This window comes from Strongylocentrotus purpuratus, unplaced genomic scaffold (assembly GCF_000002235.5).
Source record: "Strongylocentrotus purpuratus isolate Spur 01 unplaced genomic scaffold, Spur_5.0 spur5_scaffold_9, whole genome shotgun sequence".
NCBI lineage: Eukaryota > Metazoa > Echinodermata > Echinoidea > Camarodonta > Strongylocentrotidae > Strongylocentrotus > Strongylocentrotus purpuratus.
The window spans coordinates 31,751,185-31,774,093 of NW_022145615.1; the positions used below are offsets into that span (position 1 = coordinate 31,751,185).

Here is a 22,909-nt window from a genome sequence, read left to right on the forward strand (position 1 = left end):
TTGTAAATATTGGGGTCCGAGGCTGAACTAGGCCTACATCTAGCTTGGCGTATGTCAATTGAAGTGACTGCATAAGCTTAGTAATCGTGACTTGTATATATATATACAGGAGTTGAATTCTAAAAATAGTTTGGCAGTTTGGGTGGAGTCAAAACAAGGTACTAGTAGTACAGCCCCCTTTCGCTGAGCCAAACAGTCTGTAAAAGATATGCATTTTTATCTGTTCACCGTAGGCTAGCGAAAATTTTGTTTGTCTTCTCACTTCTGCTCAATCTAGGGTTGCCAAACTGCACATCGTTGGTGTCGGTTTGTCTAAATTTTGATCTTTAAAAAAAATATTTAATATACTTTTACTAATTTAAATAATTTTTTTAGGACAATCAATATTAATCAAGATTTTAAATGCTACTAATAATATCACTTTATCTTTAACATTTTAGAATTTCTTTATAGAATCATATTTAGAGCTAAATTGGCACCACCAAGAACGGACTTGTTTACTCAACGAGCTAGCTAGCTACTCGGGGTAAAATGTACTGTGTGTGTGTGTGTGTACGTTGCATGTACTACTTGTGTGTGTGTATGCACTATACCCATTAACTCATTGTAATAGTTTGGCACAATACGCACGTCGATTCACTAGCAGCGAGACTCTGTCATGATTTTATAATTCCGCGAGAATTATCCCATTTGATAAATGGATTGGAACACCTTGTCATTCTAATCTATTCAGAGAATAAGCTCGAGATTATTTGAGACAATTTTAAGGTATCAATTTTGTGTTTACAAAGCTATTTTGAAGAGGTTGAATCCGTCCGGACGTCCGCAAGCGGAGCAGTCACCATTGATTACGCCGCAACCAACCCTGTAGACGTTCATCAGTTTCGCTGGGTTGTCACGCAGTCTCTTACTCGATAGGTCAATCGTGAACATTCACATTGCTGTCATTTTATTTCATCTTACATGCAAGTATTGGAGGTGGATCTTGATTGTCTAGATTTTCTTGATTGTTCGAGCATCTCATACCGACACATGACAGCACTGATTATAGTCAGTGCTTTGCTTTGCAAGTTTCATACAATGGGTTTTCTGAACGAATAAATTCAAGTTTGACCAGCAACCCCAACATTTTCCTGCCGCTGACATTCCGACACTTTATAGCAGATGGGCATGGAGGAAACAAACGGTGCTACTTCTACTACTTCTACTTCTGCACCTGCTAGTACTACCAAAGCAACGATGAAGGTCTACAAGATAGTATTACTTGGACAGGGAGGTGTAGGGAAAAGTGGTGAGCATCAAATTACTAATTAATTCAGTTTTTTTATATTTTTTTTATAGAGTCTAGATTTCTTCTAGGCCTACTTTACAGTTATTTGTTTTGTTTTGTCTATTTTTGTTTGTTTTGTTTTGCTTATAATATCTATCACCAGCTTCCCACAAAATGTGACATCTTTGTCTCCTGGTAATACCTTGAATACCTTGAATACCAAAGCTTCTGGAAGAAAGCCGTCTCCAGCTGCCAAGCTTCCAGGTCTAACTTCAAGGGGGGGGGGGGTGACAATTTATAAATATACAGGTGATTGTTGTGTATCGTGTGAATCAAGTAGTTTTCTGATACTTTGGTGAAAACAACAAACAGGGGCCAACATGGCCTGTAACTTGTAAGGCAGGCTGCACTGCACTGGAAGTTACAGTGAAGAAGACAAAGAGGAAGAAGAAAAGAATGAAGAGGAGGAGGAAAAGAAAACTGGAAAGGAGAAGAAGAAGGAAATGAAGAAGCAGAAGAAAATGAAGAGAAGGAGGAAGGAGGGGAGGGAGGAGTTGGGAAAGGATGAAAAGAGGAAGAAGAAAAAACATCCACCCTGGACGAAGCACCCCTGGACAACTAGACCTGGTCGAGTTGTCCACGGTATTGGGTCGGGTTGTCCAGGGGCGGGTCGTCTCGACCCCGTATAATCATGTATGTACATGTTTTTGAAAAATATGATTTACCTTAGGCCAATAAATCTGGCTAGGTTTAAATTGCATATTTGATAAAGATGAGTTGTAACCAAAATGTCATACTGAGTAACTGTATTCATAATATTTGAACAGATGTAAATTACACATCAATGTCTATTGTCTACACTCTTGACACTCTTCTCTGTACTTTTGTAGGTTACTTTTTAATGCAGATATTGCTATGAAGCCATTTAAAGAAAAAAAGATCCTGATGTACAATGAGAACCTTTTTTTAAAATTTGCATTAGAAATAACTGCATGTCAAATTGCGATTCCAGGCATTTTCTGTTGAAATAATCTTATAGTACATGTACATGTGGATAAAATTGTTACAGATTTCTAATTTGCAGGCTCAAACAATTTGGGAAATAATAGATTTTTTTGTTAGATTATGTTTTTAATCAATTGTCGGGTCTAATATTGTGCTATAGAATGATATAAAAATTTAAAGTTTCCTGATGAGTTATTGTCAAGTTTTGTCAACTTATTTTCTTGCAGCTGCAGTCAATTCTACATTCAAATTTTATGATATTAATAATATTTTCTTACTGTTCCTGTAGCACCTTACCAGTTTTAAAACCAACCAAACGGCTTACAAACACAATACAAAATGACAAATGTTTTCAGGTCTGTCTTCTATCCCTCTCTTTCTCTCTTACTGTCTCTGTCCATCTCCCTCCGTCTCCCTCTTTCTCTCTCTCTCTTTTTCTCTCTCTTTTTTTTTTCTCTCTCTCTCTTTCTCTCTCTCTCTCTTTTTTCTCTCTCTTTTTTTTTCTCTCTCTCTCTCTCTCTCTCTCTCTCTCTCTATCTGGTCTACAGTGTAGCTGGTTAATCAACTTCATAATTCAATAGCTGTACATGTAGATGTGGGCAAGCCTAAATATTCAAATAATTTAATAAATTATTCATATCGAACAATGTTCCTCAAGAATGTATACATTACATGTAGATATCACTATTGGACTTTTCCTGTTATAGGTATTTAATGTGTGTGTGATTAAAAATATTAAAAAAAGAAAACAACTACATGTATATTGAATACTCCAGCCTTATGTTTTGTACATACATGTACATGTAGTCAGCTACAATACAGTTGTACAGTATGTACATGTAGTTTAAATCTCTCTTTTGTTGAATACGTGTTTTTACATTCTCAAGTTGATTTTGGTGTGCCTTGTACTGTACATGTATGCTGACTATGTTCAAAAGTTATTTATGATCTGCAGTTTCATAAAAGTTTGTAAACCTCAGAAATAAGAGGGAAAAACAACTTATCGGTAGACGGTAGATTTTGTTTATGTTTTCAACTTTTCAATAATAAAATGCTACTGAGTCCATTTGTAAAAGGAAAAGATCATGTTTCTTTAGAAAGAAGAAGGAAGAGGGGGCGAGAAAAGACAACAACAAGTAGTCAAGTACAATTGACAAGTTGACATCTTGTGCATTTTCAGGCTACACCGATTTCTAAATTCATGTCCATGTTTATGGATGCTTTGAAAGTTTGAATACATCTGTTCACCAAAAGCAAATACCATTTGAAGTACGTCACACAGTTGAATAAGTCTACCTTTTGTGCAGTAGCCAGTAGCTGCATCAGTTCATGCATGTTTTTTAATTGTGTTTGAGTTCTGTGAAAATGGTTTGTTTACAGCATTCTCCCTGCATCAGTGAGGCAGTAAAAGAAGAATGCACGCAATAAGGACATGCATATGTATTCACAGCAACCTGCATTTTGTACACTACACCTATATAGTATAAGTTACAGCAGATTACATCAAATTACAAGTATATGTACATGTATCCCTGTTATTCAGCTGTAGTATAAAACAATACTGGTACTTTTGTGTGCCATCACTTGGATTTCATTCTTATCATTAATAACACTACCCTGGATGCAACTGTGGGCTTTGTGTATGACAAACCGTTAATTTGCAGTTCAACCCTCGTAAATAAGTGCAGGGTTTCACATCTGCTGTGCTTATCCTAGCCTGGCCTGGCCTGGGGAAAGTGAAGGACTGATATGATTGATAGTTAGCCATCAATCAGGCTTGCACAAATCAAAGAATATAATACATGTACATGTACACTGTACAGTCAGACTTGCTTTAGAGACCACCTGTCTACAAAGGCCACATTTGTTGTTTCCCTTGAAAATGGTTTCTCAGTGAATCTTGTACTAAAGGAACCTGTCTACAAAGGCCACTTTCTGTGTTTCCCTCGGGTGGTCGCTATAGACAGGTTTTACTTTATATAGTTATACCTGTATGAATGGTTTGAAACCTACTGTACAGTGTACTTGGCTAGAATTCTAGTACCGGTATTTGATTACAAGCTCCCCCCCCCCCCCCCTACCATGTACCACCCATGCACACATAATTTGATGCCATATGTGTACACTGTAGACATGTATCATGTACAATACTGCATGTACAAGTAACTGGTACAGTATGCATAGTACATGTGTATGTACATACATGTAGATGTAGATGTACATACTGAATGCTACATGTACATGTACACTGTACATGTAGTGTAGTACATTTACATGTACTATTGCGACATTTCTATTTTTTGTGAATATAAGGAAAATTCACTTAACTGTCTAGAATACAACAGCTGTTTGATTGCATTTATTACACAGGTTGCTTTAACAGCTAACAAGTCAGTTTGTCAGAGAATTACCAGATGTAGCGACAGACAGTGAACATATACATTCATGTATGCATGTACATGTATCTGCAAGGAGCAATATTTACAAAATACAAACCCTACAGTATACAGTAGTAATGTTTTATACAGGGCACACATTTAAAATTTTCTCAGGTACATGTACACTGTACTGTGTTCCTATGCTGACCAGGTCAGGCATGAGGCCAATAACAAAGGGGGAAACAAGAAACTCACAGCCTCTCCCTGTGACTGCAGAGTGACCAATGCTTTGTTCTATTGTTCCCTTTACAATGAATGACCGAGGTCCCGCCCTAGTTCCTCAAAACAACAACAATGATCTAGCTCTCACCCTGGGTCTGACCGTACTAGGGTGTGGGGGTCACCGCCCTGGTTCTTCATGTATGTCACTGTGTGTAGGGGGGTGGGGGTGGGGTCACTTTCTTACAAAATGTGCAATTACTCATGAACCATACTTTGAGAGTGTGTATATATTTTGGACCAGGTACATGTACATGTAGGCATAACATCTGTACATGCAGTGCAGTGTACCAGACTTGAGCTAAAATACATATGTACATGCTCATATAGGCTCTGCATACATACTATACATTAACATACAAACATACCGTAGGCCTACATGTAGAAATGTTTATCGGTACACGGAAATACAACTGGAAAAAAATGAGCATTTCAAAGACAGTGTGCACAGGCTACATACGGGTGGTGGTTCACAACATGAATTGGTGCATCTGTATGTATTGTACAACTGTACATGTACACATTATACACAAAATATAACAAGGGGTCATCACTTCCCAGGGTCTTGAGAATTGTATACAACTCATCTACATGCACATGTACTGTATGTATGTAAATGTAAACCTGTACTTGTACTGGTACTTTTAATGTATCTACATGTACATTATGTACCTGTATAGTGTAGCATTTCCCTGCATATTTCTTTACTGATGGTTTGTGTAATTCAGAGAAAAAGAGAGCTGAACTTGAAAAAGATCTCGAAAATAATGCACAGTATGATATTGTATTGTACATGTACATGGGTATAAGACTAGAGAATAAAATATAATCCTATTTCTTTTTCTCTCTTTCATTTATCTGTTTACTAGCTTTGACACTTCAGTTTGTGACACACAGCTTCCTGGAGTACCATGATCCTACAATAGGTAAGTTCAACAAATCTTTGCAGACAGGTGTGCTTTGTACAAAAGGGAGATGGAGTTTTTACTGTAAATTACTCAAAGACTGAATGCAGGGTAACACCCCTCCAGTCAAGATTTTATAATTTTTTTTTTTTAAATTTTGCAGAAAAGGTGAGATGTTTTTTATGATAGTTTCAATTTGTGCTAGCAGAGATTTTTCTACTAGTAGTAGGAGACCAGCCTGTAGGTCCCGTGACCAATCTCGGGGAACAAAGGTTTGAAAGTGTTTTTGTGTTCCCTGATGAATACCCAACAATTTTGACTTGGGCTGCCCCCTTGAAAATCCCAGGCATTTTCGTGAGGGGTCAACAAACGTCATACAGGGTAGAAATTAAAATATATTCCAATCGTGTCGATATGCATATCAAATTACTCGTCTGGTCATGAGAATTCAAAAAATGTATAGTTTGCTATACCTCCGACCTTAAATGAGGGCGCTATGGTCAAAAACGTTGAAAGGTCAACACACTTTTGACTGGTGGTCAAATTCACCAACACGGTTAACCTTATCAAATTTCAAATTAAATTACTCGTCTGGTCATAAGGATTACAAAAATGTATAGTTTGTTATACCTCTGACCTAAATGAGGGGCTATGGTAAAAAAGGTCAATGCACTTTAGACTGGTGGTCAAATTCACCAACACAGTTAACATCATCCGATTCTAATGATTTTAGTGTCTAATAATATGTTTTCTGACATAAAAAATTCAACTAAGCAACTTTTAAAACCAAAAGTGGTTGCCATAACCTTGAAATTTCCCTCTAACCCATGGATAAGAAGTTATATATGTTTGTCACCGAAACGGCAGCCATTTTGAATGTACATGGTCAAGGTAAGCACTTTTACTTTTGAAAGTTGTATAGTTGAATTTTGCCGTGTCAGAAAACATATTATTAGACACTAAAATCATTAGAATCGGATGATGTTAACTGTGTTGGTGAATTTGACCACCAGTCTAAAGTGCATTGACCTTTTTGACCATAGCGCCCTCATTTAAGGTCGGAGGTATAACAAACTATACATTTTTGGAATCCTCATGACCAGACGAGTAGTTTGATATACAATTTGATAAGGTTCACTGTGTTGGTGAATTTGACCACCAGTCAAAAGTGTGTTGACCTTTCAACGTTTTTGACCATAGCGCCCTCATTTAAGGTCGGAAGTATAGCAAACTATACATTTTTTGAATCCTCATGACCAGCCGAGTAATTTGATATGCATATCGACACGATTGGAGTATATTTTAATTTCTACCCTGTATGACCTTTGTTGACCCCTCACGAAAATGCCTGGGATTTTCAAGGGGGCAGCCCAAGTCAAAATTGTTCGGTATTCATCAGGGAACACAAAAACACTTTCAAACCTTTGTTCCCGAGATTGGTCACGGGACCTACAGGCTGGTCTCCTACTATAGTGCAGTGCCCTTGTTTATCTATCAATCTTGAACCAAATCACTCTCTCTTTCATTGCAATCTTTTTACTAGTATGTATGTGTTATAGATATAAAAGCAGCAAAATGTAAGAACTGCATTGATTATAAATGTATGTAAGGCAAATAAGTGTAAGCATACAAAACACACCCACAAATAGGCCAAATAACGGCCACTTACATGTATGTAGGTTGCAGCTTGGTGCCCTGTAGTCGAACATACCTAGGTAAACTTTCTACTTCTAATTGTTCCTGAATAGACCCTGCTGTGGTTTCCTGATCTTTTCTCTATTTATCTGCACAGGATATGTGTCATAGTACTACTAGTAGTGTTGGCTTTATTGTCATGCTGCCCGCCTCAGAAGTCACTCTCTACATGTACACGTACATCACAGCATCTCACATTGAATCAAATCCATAAGCCTACCGCTGCCACCTCTTTTAATAGTTAATGTCCATTGTCCAAACTCCCTCAAAGATGCTTGTAGCTCGCACCATGATCTTGGGTCTTTATTCACAAAGCATACATGTACATGTAGTTTCCAAGGCGATATATTTATGTATGAACAATGCTGCCAATAATGGGTGATTGAATAAATATTCATACCAATTCCAACCAATATTCAAGAGGTATGCCAGCCTTGTACATGTACATGTACATGTACTTGCATGTTCAAAGGTACTAAAATTTTCTAATAAAAATATGTTTTTTCATTTTGGTTATTATCATAAATATACCTGACATGTATGCTTATAAGTTAGATGTAAAACCTTCTTTGACTGCTAATATTAATGGGTTTCTTTGTTTCTGGTATAAAAGAGAGTGCTGTAGAATATATCTTTGTTTTTGCCTCCTTCTCCCTGTAGGCCTGAGATCTCTTTTTGCATGTCATACTTGTTTTGCATTCACCTCTCTCTCTATCTCATTTCCTGCATTTATTAAACCTCAGAGGCAAAAAACAAAAACAGAAATCTGAAGTACATGTGTATTCACACCACAAGGGTATAAAATACTGTTTTACTGTAGCAGTTTGTATAACCTTTTTAAAATGTTTACATTTTTTCATATTAATAAAAGGATCCTTCCATGGAGCAAGCCAGGCTGTTATCTTGAATACCTTGATTTTGCCATGCTCTCTGATTTATATCTTGAAGGCAATAGAATCAAATTAGAGGGACTTACATGCATCTCTCCTTTGCATGAACTCTGTCGTCCTGTTCAAGTGCCCTCGTCAAGTCGTAGACGGGCGGCACGTACAGCCTAGATAAGAGCTCCAATCTACGCACAGGGAGCAGTAATTGACTGTGAGAGAGTGTTTTGGCCTCTCTCTCTCTCCCTCTATCTCTCTTTCTCTCCCTCTATCTCTCTCTCTCTCTCCCTCTATCTCTCGCTGCACGTCATACTTGTTTTGCATCGGCCTCTCTACATTTCCTGCATTTATTAAACCTCAGAGGCAAAACAATAAGAAAAAGAAAGAAAAAATATATGCTGTTCAACACACAGCCCAGTTCCCACCCACTATCTGTTTGTACATTCTGCATAAATGCATGATCTTCAGGTGAAAAAAATCCATGTGCCTTCGATAATATTTGGAATTTTGAATCAAATTTTGACTTGATTTTTTGTTTCCTTTACAAAAAAAATGTTTTTGCTAAGCTATCTATGCATGCGATTGTTGTATTGCTCGAGTACATTAGCCGTACGATAAATGTAGGCTTATATTCTGGGAAAATGGCCTGGTGAGATACTACAAAACAAATTGTCTAGTACCGCCCTTTGTACAAGTATCCCTGGTAAAAAGCGCTTTGTAAATCCAGAGGTTATTATTATCACCATCACAACTCTCTTACCCTAATATAAAATGACTGTATCCCAGGTACTAATTCCCTCGTTCCTTTATAATTACTGAGAACCCAACACTTCTAATAACAATGCAAGTGCAGGCTTGTTGTGAGAAGATCCGGGATCATAGTTTCATATACATTTCAATATTTGTCTTCATTTATGAGAGTCCTGGCTTTCAGGAGTGAAAGCAATCAAGGAGATGAATTAGGACAAGAAGAATAAACCCTTTGATTTTCAATTCCAAAGGTACTTGTAACCTTTAAACAAAACCTGGACTTTGGACTTGTTTTTACTTGATTTTCATTCATTTTACCTTTAAAGACCGTCAATACTACTGGGCCACAGGGGATTAGACCACACAGCGAGGTCACTGATAGGTGGCTATCTCATTAACTCCGCTCTCAACTAACATAAGAAAAAGAGGATCATGAGGGATCAATAGGCACCGATTAGGCATTGTTTGCTATATAGAGGGCACAAGTAGCTATAAGTAGTGCAGTGGGGCTTTAAAGCAATACCACCTACAGATGAACAAAATTGTTTCAATGGGTGCTTGTGTCGGAGTATCTGGGTCCTGATCTTGCCCTAGCTGGCTTGCCCCCTTCAAGCCCCTTGCCCTTGCCCTTATATACTGTACATGTTGTAGAATGTACTTGTAAATGGTGTTTTCATAAAATTGGACATCACCTTGCAAAGATAAAAACTTGACTTTTCCAACCTAACCCACTATAAACATACCTACATTTATTTTAGTAGATGTACATTTACCTGTAGGCTACAGTATGCAGCAATTACATTTTGTTCAGTAACATGTTATCTTTTATAGTGCTCTGAAAAGGCTGAAAGGTGCTTGTTGTTTTGAATTTTCAATACCATTTTTCTCTTATTTCTACAGAGGATGCCTATCTCCAGCAGGCGGTCATCGATGGGGAAGTGGGTCAACTGGACATCCTAGATACAGCTGGACAGGTAAACAAATCTTATACATAAATAAAATGGTATCCTATTACAACCTACATGTACTATAGTATCATCTGATTGGAGCTAGATGGGCGTTGACTCTGTGTAAAATGATACAAATGAATGCCCTTCTGTTCTGGCTTCAAACAGATGATACATGCATGATAATAGTACAGGGCTAGCAAGTAGCAGTTGCCAGGCAGAAATTGACCATCTTGAAACAGGGCTCCACCCTAAATTTTTCTTTCTTTCACATATATTTTTGGCAGGGGAGGGGGGGGGGCTGCCTATTTAAGTCCCGCCTTTAAAGGCTTTATGTGTGGTGATTGCATTTCATCTATAAGTTCTTACGTAATGAATATTCTTATTACATGTACATGTACGTGTGAATAAATTGAAGCGACCATCAAAAGTTAGATACCTCATGTGAAAGCAAAAATGAACTAAAGCTGCATGAACTTCATGTAAATACTAATCAAATTAACAAGAACAATATAGTTTATACACACATAAAAACAATGAGAAAGCAAATAAGAAAAATCAGACTTTCTAAATCCCCTAGAGAGCGGGGAATGAAACTTGCCTGCACACTTGATGAAACTGTGTTTATGTGGGTCAGTTTAAAACAATGCAAGGTAACAGGAAAGGTGGAGATATGAGACTTTTCCTCTCTAAATATAGCCATCCAACAAAAAAGAAAAAAGGGTTTAGCTCTTGCCCAACTGGTAATTCTGGACATCATGTGCTCTACATGTACATGAAACTAGCAATAATAATTGAAGCATTATTTAGCAGTTGTGATGTTTTTATGCCGACATGACATTGAAATCAGAACCTGAAACCATGAGTTTATTTCATCACTTTTGTACCTTTGTATAAAAACAGACCTTCACGCTTGCACCATTAAACATGTATGTACATGTACATGTACATGTACATGTACCAAAATATAAACTTCTAACCGTATAGTTGTAGTTTGGAATTCTTAATAGACATTAGACAACCACTTACTTTATCTTAATCATGTGGCCAGTGTAAAACATCCATTGGTCGTATCATTTAAACTTAATTCCCTTCTTCCAGTGGTCTTATCAGTAAATATTCAGTATATGATGGATGATCATGTACATTGTAGGTGGGGGGGGCACAGTTGAAAAGATATAATGTTCCTATTGTGGGGGATACATGTTACTTCTCACAACCAAATTTCTACATCCTGTTGTGTACCAATTAATATTTGTGAAATAGATTTTTTTCTTGTGGTTCATACTGATTTCCTAGAAAGAGGGAAAAGGGGTCTGAAAAACTCTGAATATCATTCAAAATTGAGCAGGGAAAGGGTAGGTTCAAAAGATATGACATGCGCAGCGACCACTAAATTGTTGTAAAACCAGAAAGTTCATGAACATGTATACGGTAAAGCTTGCAAGAAACTTGTGTAATAAAATGTAAGTGGCCTACACATTTGCAAAAAATAGATACCTGTACATGTATATAATGATGTACAGCATACATGTGTATGTACAGTGTACATGTAATTGAATTACAAAATGGATTCTGAATTTCAAGAATTTTTGTCCAGCAAAAAGAAGCTGCATTTTTAGCTAATGACCATAGGTTTTGATTTCACAGTTTAGGTGTATGGGCCTATTAATTAGGCTTTATATTAACAAGTAAATTTACTAAGCTTGCAACCTTAAAAGAACTAAATATGAATTTGAAATTGTAATACTTTAGGATTTAGAAACCTTGGTGTCCATTCTTCTTTTGTTGATCCATGGACTAGCAATTTCATTAGAGGCTAGCTATATTTATACTTTCAAGAGCTCACTCCCCGGAACCGCACCTCAGGATTTAGATTGAAATCAGTCTACATTTGTATTATACTTGGTATTCTAAACAGTCCTCAGTCAGTCTTCAGCCTCGGATTTAAATGATTTTCTTCATTTCTATTTTCTATTCCATGGTATACTCCCAAGCTTATCTCTAAGCTAGGGTACCTCTACAACACCCATCTTAATACACCCCTTAAGCTGGAACACCCTGATTAATTCACTCCAATCTGTCAGAGAGATATCATTTCCTACTGGGTTCCCATGTGTTTCTATCACACTCCCGATCAGCCCATTTTAATGCTATATCACAGGCTCTATGCATGTCTGACTGACGTTCGTAGCCTGACCCCCAGAAAAAAATTAGTTTCACCACTTTTCACAGTTGCTATGCACATGTACAGTGTAGTTCTTCATATAATACTCTCTTTTTTTGGGGGGGGGGGGGGGTCCATAGTTAGATTTTGGGCGCCCCTAGTATCCTGAGTACTTGTTAGTGTCAAGCAAGCACTGCAATAGGCCTTACAGTTACAGGTGTACATTTCATTATAATTTATGAGGTAGAATTAAAAATATCTAATTTTCTACCCATTTGGTTTGGAAAGATTGCAAAGCTAATCATTCTACTTCATACACTGTAGATGATATTGAAATGTCCTGCTGTCTTTCCACATTTTAATACAGCTAGGGCAAAGATAATGATTAAAGGGATCGTTTAACAATGTTAAATCTGAGATACACAGCCCTACGCGTTATCAGTGTCTGTGATATGGTGTAATATTGAAGCCCTAAAAAAATTGTGCTTCAAAATGATCAAGAAGTGCCTCAAAAAAGTAAAAATCTTTGAGTGACCGGTTTTACCATACTCTTTTCCCCCAATAGACTGTAGTGTTATGAAAACCGTCCGGCGAACGGTTTTCAAAATTTGTAATTCCAATCATAAATATCTTGATAATCAGACAAGCGATCGGCTTGTAAAAGTCATGGGTTTCCTGACTGAGCTAAAGGTTTATAATTATCATTGCAGCATGAGCTAAATCCAGAATTTTGTTTCAGAATCTGAGACAAAGCTACCGGATCCCTTTAAATTGCCCAGGATAAAACATTTAAATGTGAAAACAGGATTTACAACTTTAGAAAGCTATTTTTATTTTAAACATTTTTTTGCATCACCTTCAAGGTTGGAAATTAGAGACATTGAGTCTTGATCAAAGTGTCTCGTTGATCAAGACATCGAAGGTGACCCGGGGGTCATTCAGATCCAAAATGTGAAAGCTTTTATTGTTACTTCAGCTGCATGAAATGTGGTCCACTTCAAAACAAATAAGTAGATTGAATTCATGCCCTTGGGTGTTCACTCCGCACACAGACTTGAACTTTACAATTCCCAGGACGGTGGAGAGGTTAGAGTTCTTGTTTCTATCCCACCCTCTAGGTTCATTGGGTGCCATGTGAGACGTTATACGGCCTGTAGTTTAGAACTATTTGTCCCATTAATGCAATCCTAGAATGCAATCTGAACCTGGCAGTGATTGTACAAAGTTTGGTTTTGTTTGATATGTGATGATCATGGGAATAGGACAGACTCTGTCTTCTCAGACTGAAACTGCTTTTAATGATGGAGATTGATTGGAGCTACTTTCAAGAGGTTAACTGCATCTCTTGTTTTCAAGACTATACATAAATAGATACAGCATGTATCTTACATGTATGTGATTAATTGCACTTAGAAGCAAGCTATTGCTTTAGATTTACTTTCTAATACTAGATATAAACAAATATAAAGAGTTCTAGTAACCCGGTACTCTTGTTTTCTTTTATTTGAAGTACTGTACATGCATATACATGTACATGTAGGTCTAGTGATAACAGTTGCTTGCCACTTTTCTATCTATTGTTCGGAATACCAGTTGTCAGTTACTTGCAGTGCTTACGATAAAACTTTTTTGGTGTTGCTACATGTACAGGTAGGCCTAGGCCTAGTACATGTACATGTACACTAGAGTACTTATGGCATAGTCTGACGTTGTACATGAAATTTTCAGTATTGCACTAAATGATGACATGTTGATATACAGTTTTTAAATAAATTATGGTGTTTCTAGTTGTACATTCATTATCAGAGTTCCTAGCATGTTAGAAGTCTGTTCTATAATATATGCAATAGAAGGCATCTTTGCCAGTTTACATGTACATGTAGCAAGCCTACGTGACAGGGATGGTTGTGAATTTACACTTACAGAAAGTTACAGCAACCAATCCCATTTGACACATACCTTGGGCTAATCATTCACACACGCCCTACTACATGCATGCATACACCAGAGTTGTTTTTATTTTTGTATCTGATCATGTGACTAACAAAGGGGATAAGGTAGCCTGTATTCCACAAATAAATCACAATGCAGTTATGAATCATCCCTTGCTATCTTGCTCATACAAAAACACCCAATTTGTGCACTCAGTGGTTGACAAGTCGGTTAACCTACAGAGATGCACGCTATTGTGTGCTGCTAACCTCGTTCATTCGCTGGCTGTGCCTGCACAGAACCCATTATTCATGTGCAGCGAGTGTTTTCAAACAGCCCTAACCGCAAGCGAGCTCAATGTACACACATATAAAGTAGAGGCTGCCTCAGACCTGCATGCATTACTGAATCATCTCTAAGAAAGATTCCATAACTCTACATTTTATGACCACATCTACATGTGAGAGATGCGTAATTAAGGGATTTTATTTTCCTTGAATTGACTTCTGTGTGATAGAGGTGCAGGGTGGTTGTGTACTATAGGCAAAGTAAATGAAATGCAATGCATTGTAGCTATGGCTGTAGAGAATGAAAGAAGACTAATGTTGACCTGTAGCAGTGAGTTAGCGTCTCCTAGCCTAGCTGGCTGGCTGGCTGGGTGGCTGGCTGGCTGGTGGAGCAAGCAGGGTGATTGTATTACCCCTTTGTGAGAGGCATGATGATGACATTGAACCAAGACAGTCAATGCTAGCTACCCTGGATGGATAGAGGCTGCCTGAGAGATAGATCCCTGGGAATGGAGGGAGGGAGGGAGAGGGAGAACCGAGAAGGCAGGGAGTGGGGTACAAAGAGGAGGAGGAGGAGGGGGTATACACATTGTATGGGCACTCTGCATTGGAATGGGAGAGAGAGAGGGGGATTTAAAGAAAAGGAGGGGCAGGTAGACAACTAGACAAAAGAGGAAAAGAGAAAGAAAGAAAGAAAGAAAGAGAGAGAAAAGGGGGAGGGAGGGAATAGAGGAATAAACACAGGAAGGAGAGAGAGAGAGAGAGAGAGAGAGAGGGAGATAGATACCAGGTCTATACATTGCATATTATAAAGTACTCATAAGAAGATATTAAATTGCAGATATATTGAACAAAGAGATGCCCCCTCATGTCAATTTTTATTCAGAATGACAGATAGATTAGAGGGTAATGACCTGTAAGAGGAGATGGGGTATTGTTACAAGAAATACACAAAGGAAAGAGGTCAAGTCCATGCTAATGCACAGTCATGTTTTAAAATTTATACCGTAATCACTTCAGGTTTATTTTCTTTGGGTGTAGGTTTTTATTTCCATTTTCAGTTTTCAACGTTTTTATGAAAGGGAAATGTTTGTGAGGAAATAAACAATGGTGCTTTTCATTCAAACTCTATCTAAAGTCCTTACATGTGTAACATTTGCTTTTGGTATATTCCATCATAGATATGAGGTGCAAGTTATTTTGAATGTTCGTTGTATAGGACATACCGGTACATACTGTAAGGCTTAGGGATTGGTATAATGTTTGGCTCAGGTTTTAAGTAAGGAAGCTGACCAGTGGTACATGTAGTTGTTGACCTTGTTTTTGCTGAAAAATTAGTCGATCATTTCCCTTTGTTAAAAACATGTTCATGCAATTCTTGTTTTAATCTCTTTGACGAGCTGCTTTTACAGCTGTGGTAAACTAATTAATAATGTTGCCATTATTCTTGTTTTTTAAATTTTGTTTGACAGACCAAGTTGTACAATTAGGGAAATTCCCTTTTTTCCTTTTGTCTCACAGGCTGAGTTCACAGCAATGCGTGACCAGTACATGAGGAGGGGCGAAGGATTCATCATCTGTTATTCTATCACTGATAGGAGAAGCTTCCAGGAGGCTGCAGAGTTTAAGAAAGACATTGAAAGAGTCAGAAACACCGAGGATATACCCATCGTCCTTGTCGGAAACAAGTATGACCTCGAGCACTTGAGAGTGGTATGTACATTCAGTTCTCTTTTTTGTTTTCTTCTTCTTCAATTCAAAACAGTTCAGAGTTTTGTTTTTTTCTAAATTAATCAATTTTCCCTCTTTAAAATAGCAACCATTAAAAATTATTTTCTACTCCTTCATATTTAGAATAAGAAAAATGGGCTAGTACATGAAGTTGTTTGAAAGGTTGGACTTTTCTTTAAAAGGGAAGAAATTAACAAACAGCAACATGTTTGTAGAATAAATTGAGAAAAAGGAAAGGCCTAAAAAAAATTGGATTGCCCTTTGCGACCGACCCAAAAATCTTGAAATCTATGGTCGGCTTTTTAACAAAGTTTTTTTTGTTACTGTTTTTTTGAGAAAAAAAATATTAAAGCATTCAAAACTGAAAAAGAAACGGCCCAATGAGGGGGAAGAAAAAGATTTCCGACCAACCAACCCATGTTTTGGCACCTAAAGGGCAATACAACATCTTTTCTTTAGGCCTTATGTAGACCCTCATGAATTCATTTACATGTAACTGTGTTTATGATGAACATTATTTTCTAGAGCATACATTGTATCTCTTTGTCTTTTTCTCATTTCTAGGTGCAACCTGAAGAAGGTCATGCGTTGGCTCGAGAGTTCAACTGTCCCTTCTTTGAGACCTCTGCAGCTCTGAGGCACTTTGTGGACGACGTCTTCCACACGTTGGTCAGAGAGATCAGGAAAAAGGAGCGAGCGGAGATACAAGCGCAGGAGAAGCGATCGAAGAGAAAGAGCCGCGGCATGAGTCTGCACAAGATAGCCAGGAGGGTGTTTAAGAAGCAACACAGTGAGTCGTCATCATCGTGAGCCAAAAAGTGACAGAGCAAATTAATCGGAGATCAGAGACTCCCCCTCCCTGCTCCTCGCACGCTCTCTGTGTTATGTGTGTGACTCAAGCTAGGGAGTGGCAACCTGCAATGCGTCTGTGGTTTGTGTGTCATCCCGAGTAAATTATTGAATGGCTTCTTCTTCGTCCGTCGTGTGAGGGATACGGCGCCCCCTAGAGGGAGGTGCATCATGGGAGACCTTGCAAAGAGGACAGACCCCCATGAGGTCTGCCATCCTGGTTAATTAACTAGTGTGTGTGAATGGTGAGGAGAGGCTCCACAAACACAATCTGCTAGCTCCTCACGATGGTTGTCTATGCGTCATTGAGAATGGCATGGAGCACGACACCTGTTGGACAGATGGAACTGTAAAGGAAAAGAAGGGTCAAAAGGTCGCTGAAACACATGAATGTGAAGAGAGGACCAAACTAATAACAATATGTATGCTGCCAAGCTATCTCCAAAGTTATGGACTCTTGAAAAATATTGGGAAAAGAGCCAGAATAGTTGAAGGTCGACAGGACTTTCAGTTTCTGATGCTAATGCTGCAAAGGTTAGGAACGAGAAAGCTGCTTCAGACTGCTTGAGGAAGTGAATGCCTTGGATGATTTCCTTTTTATAGAGTTTGATGGAAAACACCAAAAGACATTTGATACAAGAAATGATGCAAAAACTGTGCAAATGTGGACAGATGATGAAATTTGAGTCAACCACTTAATGTTTTTGCATGTTAGATGAATTTTTGAAATCTTCTTTGTTATATGTTTGTGTTTCTTTCTGTAGCCATTCTCCCAGTGTGGTCTAATGTTCAGATTGTCTCTTGCATGAAGTAATGTGTCATCTGTCTGTGTCTGTTTCTAGTGGTGTGTTTTTGTAAATGTATTGTAACTTTATAATAAATGTGTCTCTAACAGTGAATCGAGCTTTGAAGGGAAAGTGTACATTTAGATTTGGGAAAATGGAAATGAAAATTAAACTGATATATGTGCCATACAAGTGAATGCTTCATATTACTTGTCAGCAAGTAGTGAACTTTGGTTAATGTTTCACCAGCCAAATGGCTCAAGGACCTTCTACCTTAATAAACATGGTCCCTATTTTATAAGTTCAATGAATTTCCAATTATATAATTTACTAGCAAGATTGTAGAATGCTCTGAAAATTGCAGAATACTTGAGCAATGTCAATGAAATGAAAAGATTACCCGGTACCACAAAAATTCTTGAAGAATCAAGAAACTAAATAATGAAAAGAAATTCAAGCAAGTAACCTTAATCCGTTGCATAACAATGGTATCATTCGACCTTTGCTTTTCAGCGAGTATGATTTCCAGTATAAAGTGTTCTTTAGTTGTTGTTTTTTGCATACATGTCTAAATAATGAAATGTCATAATACACAGTTTACTCAAAATCCATTCATGTCAGTTTCCCCTTCAATTAATTGCCGTCATGAGATTCTGTCACTAGAACTCCAAATAAGGTTTATAGGTCAGGGCCTAATGGACAATGCTTGATGCCACTTTGATTTCTTGAACAAACAGGTGGTAGAGCAGGAACACTCATTCACTTAACTGCAGAATCATGGCACCCTGCTACGACACCCCACCCCCACACCCCACCCCCAGGAACCCAAACCAATTATCTCATTAATGCCAGTCATTCCTCATGTGGAGAAACGTGCTTTGTTTTGATGACGATGACATTTCCAATTAAGCCAATCTGTTCCATTCCATCTGCAAAGACCAATTTGACCTGTTGAGTGTTCACCATATCGTTTGTTCGGAGACAGAAGGACGTCAACTCTGTGGTAAAGTACATGTATGTGAGTTACATGTACCTCCCTTCAGACTCCAAGCCAAGCAGACGATACATGTACAGCGTGTGTCACTTTGACTTGTGTCACGGTACTTGATTTAGTCCTTGGTTGCTTTTAGAGTTACATAACGAGTCAAAGTGATGGATAATAAAAAGTCTTTATTTTTACCCTTACAGGCATTCCAGCCATAGAAATTGTTAATTTACTATTTCCAGGCACATGTAATATTTTCATTATGAATGAATTAATCCAGTGTGAAGGCTCCAGTAACTTATAGGTCCCTTTACTAGTAGTAAGGGAACACTGTGGCTAGAGTGTCAATTAAGAGATTGAAGGTTCAAAACCTTGTCTAGTTTTCTCCCTCTTACCAGAGTAGTAATTGAATACTTGATAAGGTTTTTAACTTTTTATCAAAGAATTAATTTTGTGTTGATATTATCACCTGCTAGAACCGATGCCAGAGTGATAATGTACATGGCACTCTAAAAACATATACTGATTCATATGTGATATGTGCACCATGTATGAAAAACAGACAATAATGTTATTCTTGAAGGTTGAGCACATACATGTAGTTAGCTTAAATACTCTAAAAGTAATGCATTTATACAAATATATTTGTATTTATTTAAAGTAAGGAAAAAGGTCCTTATAGAATGGAAGTTGTCACTGAATAACTGTGAATATCTTTATAACCAGATGGGAATTTCCAAGAAGAGAAACGATCTCATTTCTCAGATTTTACCCATCTGTAAAGTATAGATTTTCAATCTAATTTTGCATTTATCTTTGTATGTTCCAATGTGTTTTCAACCCTATAAGCCCATAGACAAACAAAAAATATCACCTTGGATAGCAACTGCTTGAAGATTAATTACTTGATTTGCGGATCTGAATTCAATCTGATTGGGATTTGTTGCTGTTGTGTGTGTACTAACAAAAATGGGCACAAAGAATTCATAGTTTCTTGAAGTAAGAAGATAAACCATAGATACAGCAGATCGTTTCTTAATCTAGTTTTTATCAGGGTATGTAAGCTAGAGCAGATGAAGCGCAGGGAAAGTTCATGATAACATCTACATGATGTAACTGTAAGACGTCTAAGAAGCTGTAATGAGAACATTAGAAATTGACGTACATTTACACATCTATGTAGAATCTTGATAATCAACTCCAGTTTTCAAAAGCTCCCCCAAAGAGATTAGTCACAGAGATAAATGACATATTAGGTTTGAAAAGTGACACCCAAAGATATGACACAGATGTACACATAGATCATGAAGACATATTGAAGAGATATACATACAGTGTAGCTCATATCAAAATCTAGTTTATAAAGAAGCCCCTGGAGAACAGACAGATACATGTGTGCGCAATGCGCATGTAGTTCATTGTAAAAATCTAGCTTTCATAAGTGCCCCCAAAGATACGACACAGTGTGATGGAATTGATAATCGTGACAGATTTGAGATGCTGTCTCGTGATAAACTCCTATGGTGTAACTGGTTTTAAAGTATTTATAGTTTATAGTTTCCCTGTGTTTTCGCACTTATCTGAAGATCAGGATGGAGTATAGATAAACAACAGGAACCATGTGCAATAAGCATGATAGGAAAGGGCCAATCAGTGCATGTCACCATATCAAATTGGCAACTTTGCTACTTCTTCTGCATCAAGTCTAGAATCCAATTTAGTTGAGGATGTACTAAAAAAACAGAATTCCAGACATTACGAAAATAAGCAAGACAGGAATAGAATGCCCATTATTTTCATCATGTATAATTTTTTCAGTTTTCAACAGGAGATTTTTAAATCTGTTTTTCACTCTCAATTATTTAAGCAAAATATCTTGTAGCTAGTTTGAAAAATGATGAGTGCCATGAAGAGTTCTAGAGCAAGGTACCTGTGAAAACAACAGTGTTGGTCAAATTATGATACAAAAAACAACATCATTTGGCAAGTGATGTTTAAAGACTAATATGGGTGTAATCCTTTTCCAAGTCTTTGCTTTTTCAAGGGGTGATTATTTTTTATATTTGTTGCAGTTTTTGTGTTCTATGAACTTTGTCATTTAATGATATTTTTTCCTCTTATCAAACCAAGGCAATTTCAATAGCCTTGAATGTCACCTATTAAAATGAGCAAAGATGTCAATGATGTATTACGTAATCCTAACATGATTTCTGTGGGACATACAAAGGGTATTGAAATTGCCCTTGAGCTGATTTTTAAAAAAAAATAATTGCGATTGTTTTTATAAAATCTGCTTAATAAAATCATCAGAAAATAAAATTAAGATTTTTTGTTTTTTAATTTCAAGAATTATATTTATGATGCTATTCTATTGTGTAGTGATTGCAGTCTTTCTACCCACAATGCATCATGGTATGTGACGATGGGCAGGAGATATTTTTGTGTGCAATATGTCTGCGTGTTGAGGAAGACATTAAGAGCTACTTCCTTGACTGGCACCGAGGTTTCATGTCATTTGATTTCAGCATTTGTACCAATAGATAAAAGATATAATTTTATGATGTAATCATTGTATGAATCAAATCGATTATGATTTGAGAACCAAGGGGTTAATTTTGTTTTCTTGTTGTGGGAAGGGGAGGGGAGGGGGCCATGTCAAAACTTATTTTGACAAGTCAGCAATGAAATTTGATTTTGAAACTTATATGAAATATACTTTGGTTCTTGGAAATGTTACCGGGATGTATTTTTTTAAACCCTGCATATTCTAACCAAAATGAATATAATGGTGATTGCTGTGGTGTTTTATGTGGGCTTTTTTCTTCTTCAAAAGATGTCATGCAGTTTATTGGCAGTGATGTTGCTAAAGGATACCACACATATTTAAACATTCATGTCTAAGTGAGAGGAGCCCCAGATGACAGATGTAGATAATTTCTGTAAGAGCATACACATGGGTTGGTGGGGGAAGGGGTTGGTACAATCATGGACTTATCAACTAATAAGTCCATGGTACAATGTACAGTGAAACCTGTATATAAAGACCGCTTGAGGGAAACATGAGAAGTGGTCTTTATAGACTGTGATGGTCTTTATGTACAGGTTCCTTTTAGTACAGGTTTCAACAAGCAACCATGTTCAAAGGAAATGAAAAAATGTGGTCTTTATAGACAGGTGGTCTTTCTACACAGGTAGTCGCTAAATCAGGTTTAACTGTTTTGGCAACAGAATAGCAAGTAAATGAAACATGGTGTGGTTTTATGCTATTCTCATCCTTGAGATCAATCAACTTTCATTGTTAGGAGGGTATTGCTTATATTATCTTTGTATAGATACATAAGTGCTGAAACTATTTTGTTTATAATGCTCTTTAGCATGGTTATTGTTCATGTTTAGTAAGCATACTTACTGTGTCTTGGCGTGAAGTACAAGTCATGTATGCAAACACGAGTCATGGTAACTATGTTTGTAATGGGTTCAATGTAATATACACACGTAGCCACATAAATTGCACTGGGAAATAAACCGTCCAGTTGTTATCTCTTTATGCAATGAATTTTAATGAATTATGTCATATTTCAATTTGAATTAGATCCCATTTTATGCAATGAATACACATGAATCGCAACATTTTATTAATTGAAATTTCAGTTTGACTGCACTGTTTATAGTAACTCTTTGCATTCTGATGTCAGACCCTTCCAAGGTTGTGAATCACTATTAGATTGATGACTGAATAGCGACGCGGCAATATTTCTTATAAATGCTTGTTTTGCCATGCATTTAAACATTGATTTTGTCTTCGTGTGAGTCATACTGTTTTATGTCATCTGAAGAATTATGAAGTCGTCATATCCATCCCTGTTGATTGATAAAAGGGCGGCATTGTTCGTTATTGTAGTGATGTTTTGTGGCGTGGTTTTGGGAAGAAAATAGTCATTGCTATTCTCCTCTTATACTCTCTGCATACCAAATATAGTCTTAATTTAGGAATGACGGATGTTTGTAAGAATCATTTGAAAACAATAAATCTATGCAAGGATGTGTAACAAAACGTCTT

General features: G+C 37.2%; 1 protein-coding gene across 1 annotated transcript; it reads left to right on the forward strand.

Annotated features, from left to right (window-relative positions):
* The first annotated feature begins 588 nt into the window (after positions 1–588).
* LOC578295 (GTP-binding protein Rit1) lies at positions 589–20,224 on the forward strand. Its single transcript, XM_778472.4, has 5 exons — positions 589–1,291; positions 5,802–5,858; positions 10,067–10,140; positions 16,021–16,212; positions 16,795–20,224. Exons 1-5 carry the CDS (start codon positions 1,165–1,167, stop codon positions 17,038–17,040), a joined length of 696 nt encoding a protein of 231 aa, XP_783565.2. The 5' UTR covers positions 589–1,164; the 3' UTR covers positions 17,041–20,224.
* Positions 20,225–22,909: the final 2,685 nt, after the last annotated feature.

Bases quoted from the DNA above. Each gene is read 5' to 3' on its own strand.
- LOC578295 (XM_778472.4), top strand. From the start codon at position 1,165: ATGGGCATGGAGGAAACAAACGGTGCTACTTCTACTACTTCTACTTCT. The intron at 1,292-5,801 runs GTGAGCATCAAA...TCTGTTTACTAG, and splicing joins GGGAGGTGTAGGGAAAAGTG to CTTTGACACTTCAGTTTGTG. The intron at 16,213-16,794 runs GTATGTACATTC...TCTCATTTCTAG, and splicing joins ACCTCGAGCACTTGAGAGTG to GTGCAACCTGAAGAAGGTCA.